The 8,746-nt window shown below is 33.5% G+C and overlaps 1 protein-coding gene across 1 annotated transcript in view; it reads left to right on the plus strand.

Annotated features, from left to right (window-relative positions):
* LOC106473830 (receptor-type tyrosine-protein phosphatase N2-like) overlaps window positions 1-8,746 on the plus strand; it is a 26,172-nt gene that overhangs the window by 10,900 nt on the left and 6,526 nt on the right. Inside the window, exons 2-5 of the mRNA XM_013934505.2 lie at window positions 1,729-1,783; window positions 2,420-2,567; window positions 3,139-3,212; window positions 5,517-5,594. Of these exons, the coding sequence (XP_013789959.2) occupies window positions 1,729-1,783; window positions 2,420-2,567; window positions 3,139-3,212; window positions 5,517-5,594 (355 nt within the window). The remainder of the gene's footprint in view (window positions 1-1,728; window positions 1,784-2,419; window positions 2,568-3,138; window positions 3,213-5,516; window positions 5,595-8,746) is intronic.

Genomic DNA, 8,746 nt, shown 5'->3' on the forward strand with positions numbered 1-8,746 from the left:
GTACATACAAATGTTCGGTTTTGCGTTTTTTATCACTACTTCGCCCCCAGTTAATAGATCTTCTCCAAATTTCGCATGAAGATTTGTTGGGTCCATACAAAATTGCGGTTTCACATTTTGTGTGTTGCAGTTTTTATGGGCTTTTTTTTACAATTACATATAAAGGAAGCAACTTTTCATGTCCTAAGATAACCTTTCATTAATCAAGAATTTACATATTTTTTCTACTACTGATGTTTTTTTATCACAATTCTAATGAGCTTTACACCTAGCAGAAAATGATCTTCAGATTCTGAATGCTAGAAACCTCTAAGAGTTAACTTACGTAAACTATTTTATGGTATTTAAGAACATTTTTACATAACAGCAATTTCTTTTTTATTTAGTTGCGTAAAAATATCCTTGAGGATATTTAAGGAATTTACTTACGTACTTTTTTCATTGATAGCGAATAAGAATTGTTGATTATCTTTTGAAAAACAGGTCAGCTGTTACTGCTATCCATAACCACTAGAGGGAGTTGTATTGGTAAACCGTTACCTTCGCAACATTTTAATGACATTTAAAATGTTAGGCCTAATTTATTTAGTTTGGTTACTGTAGGAGATGACTTTGCATTTATATATTGTTTGAGCGCTTTTTATTTAATTCTATTTTTTTTTCTTGGTTCAGTTGATGCACACAACGGGCTTAAACGACCAGGTCAAAGCACTCTGTAGTTTAAGCATAGTTGACCTGCGGACCAGAAGAAAGGCAACTAGTTCCGACTAGCACTCTCCGCCTGAAGCAGCTACTCTTAACCTAATACTGGGCTTGACTGTCATTCTTATAACGCGCCGACAGTTGAAAATCGAAGCATGTTCGGTAGCATCATGTCTCGAACCCGAGATCCTCGGAGCCATAGTTCGATACGCTAACTGTTTTTGAAATACAAGTAACATAAAGACAATTATTAATTTATAACTTTCATACATAGTATTATATTTAATTAAAAACATATAAAAAAGATACAAAATTCCCAATAATTCGAGAAAAATCAGCATTCCTATTATAATACTATGATGTACGTAATACTTATGTAAGCTTGGGTTCAATTGAAATAAGAATTTTCACACAAAAGAAGTGATTTGAAAGAATACAACTTATTGACCTGGTCAAATTGCATTTCAGCTTGTTGAACACGTGATTTTATAATGTAGATAAACACAAAAAGGCTTGGCATGGTCAGATGATTAGGGCGCTCGACTCGCGGGTTCGAATCCTCGTCCCATCAAACACGCTCGCCCTTTCAGCCGTGGGGACGTTATAATGTGACGGTCAATCCCACTATTCGTTGGTAAAAGAGTAGCCCACGAGTTGGCGGTGGGTGGTGATGACTAGCTGCCTTACCTGCTAAATTAGTAAAGGCTAGCCCAGATAGCCCTCGTGTAGCTTTGCGCCATATTAAAAACAAACAAAACACAAAAAATAGGTTTATCATTATGACAAACTTTGGGAAGTTTTAGTGTTTGCCGTAAGCAGATTTTTAAGGCAAATAAAATGATGGGAACTTTTTCTGGAAAGAAGAGTATCTTTCTTATCAAAACATCAGTGAAAAATGAGTTTTCTTTAAATACAGTTAATGTTGGACTTGAATACTACGATACTTAGATGTATGAAGTGACGAAACATTCTTTGAAGTATGTGAACATGATGTATTCACTCTTGTACTCTTTTTTTTTTCAACAGGAACGAAGAACCGCTGGCGTCTAATATGGATATTTCCACGGGACACATGATTTTGGTGAGTGTAGCGTTATTCAAAACTTCTCTTTTAAATATCTTTTAAAAAAAATAAAATATTTTTTGCTGTTTAGAATTTATTATTCGATAAGAATACCGATGTGAAAATTAAGGGTCATTCTTTCGGTTCACATTTTGTTTGAAAATTAAAGTTACAATAAACATTTACAACTGTTTGTTTAAATAAATATATACATATATTTGTCTATTACAACGTGTTTTCTCAGTTGCCAAATTCGTACTTGAATATTTCTATTAAGAAAATTGACACTAAAAATTATCTTCTTAGTATCTGAATAAAAATCTTAATTATATATTTCTCTACCCACAATCCAATAGCAACGTCTTCTTGTTATATAATTTTGATAGTTTATTAAATTAGCTTCTACCAGAAAAAGAAAGAGAATGATTGGCTACTTAAGTATGACATTGAAAAAAAAGTTAGGTAATTAAGCCGGGCTATTGGTTGAAGTGTTGAATGCCGATACATTGTTGGTTAGATCGCGATGTTGAGTGTAGAAGGGAGATAATGAAGCCGCGGTTTTTAAAATTGTGTAGTATGAGCGTACAATTAAACTTTGCTAATTTAAATTATGCCTATTCGTGACAACTAAATTTGTGAAGTGTTTATGATCAGTCATACATGGAAGACCACCTGAATAACAAGGACCGTCTCGACCGGGAGTGGGAAGCTCTGTGCGCCTACGAACCTGAACCGTGTTCCACTTCTGTCGCTAAACTATCGCAGAACGTCAACAAAAACCGATTCCCAGACGTCTTACCATGTAAGTCTTACATTTGATCATTCAAGGACGTATTTCATAAGGTGTAAGAGTTTTCTCTCGAAGATAACTAGGCAGCTATTCTTTGGATTTTATTAATATTGATTTTTTACGAGTGTCAGACATTTTTTTTAGCTGTTAGGTTCCAGTGTTAAGAATTGTAACAAAGACCTCCTTGAAGAACAAGTATTTCCAAAGTATCTCTAAGGACAAGGGCGTCCGCAAGGGGGCACTAGCGCTGCCAGGATTATAAATTTTGCGTTTCCCTAGTTATAGCTTTGATATCATTTTGTCATCTTTGCCTTTCCCTCCCCTTTCTGTAATACATCTTGCGGACGCCCTTGTCTAAAGCCATTGTCAGTGTTCTATATTTTCCGTTATGTTTAGCTTTGAAAGTTTGTAGATTAAGCACAATTAACGAGTTTTATTGTTATAGAAACAATTTAAGTAGAATTTCATTTTTAAAAGTTTTCGGATATCATTTGGTTTTTAATTATATGTATTTTAATCCGTATAAATTCGTAAAGGTATTTTTTCAAAGAAGAGAATAACACTAGACATACTTCATTTACAGATGACCATTCTCGTGTGATCTTAAATGACTTTTCTAATATCTGTGGCTCCGACTACATCAACGCCAGCACTATAGTGAGTTATTATTTAGAAGAATCCTATTATTTCATAGGTTTACGTGTTTTCACTTTATCTCTGTGGGCGCAGCATGGCCAGGTGGTTAGGACACTTGACTGGCAATCTGAGGGTTGCGGGTTCGAATCCCCCGTCCCACCAAACATGCTCGCTCTTTCAGCCGTGGGGGCGTTATAAAGTCACGGTCAATCTCACTATTCGTTGGTAAAAAAGTAGCCCAAGAGTTGGCGGTGGGTAATGATAACTAGCTGCCTTCCCTTTACGCTTACACTGCTAAATTAGGGACGGATAGCGCAGATAGCCTTCATGTAGCTTTGCGCGAAATTCAAAACCAAATCAGAAGTGAGAATTCGCTGTGAGCTATGGCCAAAATAGATATTATATTTGGATATTCTAGCATGCGCTTAATCTATGGATATTAGTCACTATATTAGTGATTAGATATACCTAATTTATTTTATGTAAACTGATAACATGACCATTAAAATATTATATTGAATTTAGTTTTATATACTAAGCGTAAGCATTGCAAATTACTGTTGCCGGGTGTGTGTGAAGAAAAGCATATTTCTGATGGGGAATTCACGTTTTGCAGATTTATCGTAGCAGTCTGTGATTAATTGTGTGTTTTTAGCCCTATTAAATTCGTTTATTGTTGTTCATCACACATCTGATGAAACAATTTAACATCTAAAACAATTCTTTTGGCGTGAAACAGGCTTAATTCGTGCGTTGCTGTATTTGACAGTAAACATTTTCCTACGCCATTTTATTTATTTTTTACAAACTAACGCTACGTACCAGAGATAATTCCAATATAATTAATGAGTGCAATAAGTCTCTTATGTATAAGGCTATGATTTTTTGCATTGTAAATAAAAGGTTGATATACAATGCGAAACCAGTTTGTGCTATTTAATCAAAACCAAACTATTTCTTTTAACCACTCGTTCTAAAAATGGTAAATATGTAGTAAAGTTTTTATTTTTATGGATTTGTGCTCTCCACTATGGCCCCCTGACGTCTTTCTCAGCTTCTTCTCGAATCGCAATCTGAGGGTCGCGGGTTCGAATCACCGTCCCACCAAACATACTCGCCCTTTCAGCCGTGAGGGCATTATAATGTGTTAGTCAATCCCACTATTCGTTGATAAAAGACTAGTCCAAGAGTTGGCGGTGGGTGGTGATGACTAGCTGCCTTCCCTCTAGTCTTACACTGCTAAATTAGGGACGGCTAGCGCAGAGAGCCCTCGTGTAGCGTTACGCGAAATTAGAAAAAAAAAACTAACTTCGGAAACACATTTCTCGAGTAGAATCTGGACATGCTTTCATTAATCAAGGTTTATTGATTAATTTAGTAAGTTTTCTTTCGTTTCTTTGTAATTTGTTTAATGCTCTTTCTTGGTCAGTCTGTCGTTTACTCCTGCTGTGAGTCCAATACAAACATCAGATGTGAATTAACGATAACAATTCTCCCATAAAATACACGGCTAAATATAAAGTATGTTTTAATATAACAAGTCTGCAAAATAAAAAAATAATTTTTAGAAATTAAAACGTGCAACAGTAGAAAAAAGCTGTTGGTTCGTGTGTTTCTTATCTAAAGAAATATTTGAAAGAATCCAGCCAGTGTTGTCTAGTTTGTATTACCGATTTCACAACTAAATATATTCTAAGGAATATCTTATAATGTATAGTTCTGAAAATTATTCAGAATTGCTAGGTTTAAATAAATCGAAATATTAAAATTGTTACTACTGTCATTAAAAATTGTAATATAAAAAAAAATACATAATTTTCAAATATATTTTTTTTAATTTTTCTCTTTAAAGTTTTCGAATTTTTAAACATACGTTATAAAAGGATTGAACATTTTAGTTGGAATGAGGTTATGAGATATAAGTAGTATCTATTTCGGGTTTTAAAAACACGTCTTTCTGGCAATTATAGAGACATAATGTGAGAGACGCACAATACATCATCAGAAGATCGGGTTTATTCAGTAAACAACAAAATGTTGTGTGTTCAGTGCTGAAGGAGATGATCTCTTCTCGATGGTTTGTCGATTTCGTTGAGAGTCATTGCGAAAAGAAATGACCTGAAAAGACGGCCTTTCACACACACACACACACTGGCTACAGTTAATCATCTATCATTAGTGCTGTGTGCCTAAGAGATTCTGAAAGGATTGATACTTCCAACTTTACTGTATATATGCACGCAATCTTGTAATTACTGTTCGATTAGTTACAGAGTGGACATATTTAGTAATCTAATAAGCTCTTCTCTTCTCTCTCTCTAATAGACTGACCATGATCCACGAAACCCTGCTTATGTTGCAACCCAAGGACCTCTTCCACAAACAGCAGCAGACTTTTGGCAGGTTTGTATTCATACAACTACTCATAATCAAGGTTCCTTGATGTTGAAACACTGTGGGTTTTATGCATATTTTTTTAAGTCCAATCTCATAAACATACGTTATATCTTACTACTGGAGGAAAATACATTAACAAGCAGTGTACTTTAAATGGTGTTATTTTCACGAATGATTGTTACATTATTATCGTAATAAGCACGTCTGATTTCGAATCACAATGGAGAAATTAAGAGACACGTAGGACATCTGTTTTTAGAATAATTCATTGTTTCGTTATAGAATTCTAAAAACTAAACAAAAAACTTGTTTATAGAAAACTAGACGAGCATTGAACAAATCAGAACTTCGAACTGGTGTATTTAAGTGTTTTACACTCACAAAAAAGAAACCTATCATTCTATAGGTATTTGAAGAACTTGTAGCATTTCGCCACAATTTAATTCTTCGTATTGTTAGCCGACACTGAACTTCCCTTTGTACTCAATATAGCGATTCTTTAGGAAAATATGCTTTTAATATTGAGTTCTATTTGTATTGTTGTTGTTTTAATATGCTACATTAATTAATTTTTCTTATGACTTTAGACCGTTTATATTTTCTGTACTATCTATCGAATGGATTGGCCTATTTTATTGTCGATATTTGTTGCTGATTACACAGGCCTGTGATGGTTTCATTGTCTTGAAATTTTTACATGTTCTGCAGTAATTCCTGTACGCTGAATCCGAAAATGACATCCATTTTTCTCCATCGCGTACAGATCTTTCCCAAAACGTCATAACGCAATACATAAAAGAAAGACCACAGCGCGTAGTTTCGAGACTAAAAGACGTAGATTTCACACACACACAAATCAGGATGAATGAGGATGTATATTCGTTTGACATCTTCCCTTTTCTTCAGTTTGTTTGTATTTTTGTTAACAAACATAATAATAACAAATTTTCATTGTGGTAAACGAAATAATAATATGATCTAAGTAAGAATTTTTTTTTATTTCCGATTTGTAAAAAAATCTTTACGTGATAATATTATTTTCGAAATCTGCGTAGCTGAATTATGGAAAATCCGTTATTAAAAACACAACAACTTATATTTATTTATTTTTTTTAATTTTTGTAGTCACAAAATAAATAAACAGTCTACAGAATGAAAACTTGTTGAAATATTTGAAATCAGATTACTTGGACACTTGTTTAATAAACGGGTAACGTTATAACTGAGACTGATATTATATTAAAAAACTAAAGTAGATCCAGTCCACTGACAAGTAACAATAAACATTTGTATCTGAAAAATGCATTGTTATGAGGGTCTTCAATACAAAGGCAGCATTGTTCAGATTCTACTCTGGTGATATTGGTAGTGTATGGCAGATTTTTTATTCTTTACGTATTACCTTCTCTAGAAACTTTCGTTAACAATAAGATTTCTCGTTTCCATGGCAACACCACGCAGGTACATATGATGGCTGTTTCGCACGAAATGTATATTATATATGCTTTTTTTTTGTGTGTGTGTGGTAAATTGAAATGAAACACGATTCTAGATAGGTTGACTCGTTATACGCTTACAGCGTTCACCAAGTCACGAGAAACGTAGCGATTTTTATAGCAATAACCAATGAAATTAGTGTTTTTAAAAATTACTGACGAATACGTCACTTTCTTACTTTAACACTAAATATATATTTTAAACTCAAACTAAAAACAAGGTTTTGTTCACTTGAAACTCTTTGACTTATGGTAATACCAATTAATATTTTAGTGTTTGGGTATATATGAGTGTCAGTATATTATAATTGGGTGTACTTTGTGTGATTCAATAAACAGTTTTGTATATGTTGAAAATCTTTGTGATTATAATAGGCCTAATGTTTTTGATAAAAACATGTAGATTTTTTATTTTACATTATCCTTAATTTGTCCAATTTGGTTTTTCAATCAGAGGTGTTTAAAAATAACTTTTCAGATCTATCTTATATTCTCCATGCGTCACTTCCCAGGATACCTTTCGATATGTACCAGAACCCTTCATCTGAACTATAGATGCTAATGTTTCTCAACTTTCCATATTTACATCGTAACTTTGAAGTTATACATTTTCTTTCCCGATAAATAGTTTGCTAAGAAGAGAAACTTAAAGATACATGAAGTATTTGAACTCTACTCCGAATACAACAAATAATAAAGCAAGCCAATAATGTTTGATTCTATAATAAAGAGCATTTACTGATAACAGTTAAGTTTTGCTTTCTCCAGCGGATGTTTCTTTTAGGCTTTTTTGAACAGTATTTTAGGGTTAAATTTATTTTCGCTTCCTTTGACGATGCTGCCTCATAGAACGCTTGGGCAATGAAAGCTAAAGAAAAAAATTATTAATTTATATATGTACTCCATGTATATTTTAATAAACTGAAAGATCATGAACCTTTCCAAAAAATTCAGCGATTTAACAAAGTGAAGAAGTATAGTATTGTCACTGATTCTCCAAGCTAGTGTTATAGTAAATATATATATGTTCAACATTGGTGGTAATTATAAATCAGAGTATCGCTTCACTCAGCTCTTGTTCATCTTCACGACAAAGTAGCTTGTAAACGTAAATGGTACAGCAGTAACCACTGGATGTGTTGCTTCGTACAGTTGGTATGTTCCCTTGATAATATCTTAAAAAGAAACTATCGTATCGTATAAAACATCTTGTCTCACTAGGGGGTTGGTGTTCACAATACTTTTTCTAGTCTGTTTGGATAAATTATTTCGCTCACATAACCTCCAAATTGGCGCTTAATTTCGTAGTTCTGTTAGGAAAATTGCCTACTGTTTTTAGTTTGGTTATCCAAATTGGCGCTTAATTTCGTTGTTCTGTTAGGAAAATTGCCTACCCTACTGTTTTTAGTTTGGTTGTCCAAATTGACGCTTAATTTCGTTGTTCTGTTAGGAAAATTGCCTACCCTACTGTTTTTAATTTGGTTATCCAAATTGGCGCTTAATTTCGTTGTTCTGTTAGGAAAATTGCCTACCCTACTGTTTTTAGTTTGGTTGTCCAAATTGACGCTTAATTTCGTTGTTCTGTTAGGAAAATTGCCTACTGCTTTTAGTTTGGTTGTCTAAATTGGCGCTTAATTTCGTTGTTCTGTTAGGAAAATTGCC

This window comes from Limulus polyphemus, unplaced genomic scaffold (assembly GCF_000517525.1).
Source record: "Limulus polyphemus unplaced genomic scaffold, Limulus_polyphemus-2.1.2 Scaffold6539, whole genome shotgun sequence".
NCBI lineage: Eukaryota > Metazoa > Arthropoda > Merostomata > Xiphosura > Limulidae > Limulus > Limulus polyphemus.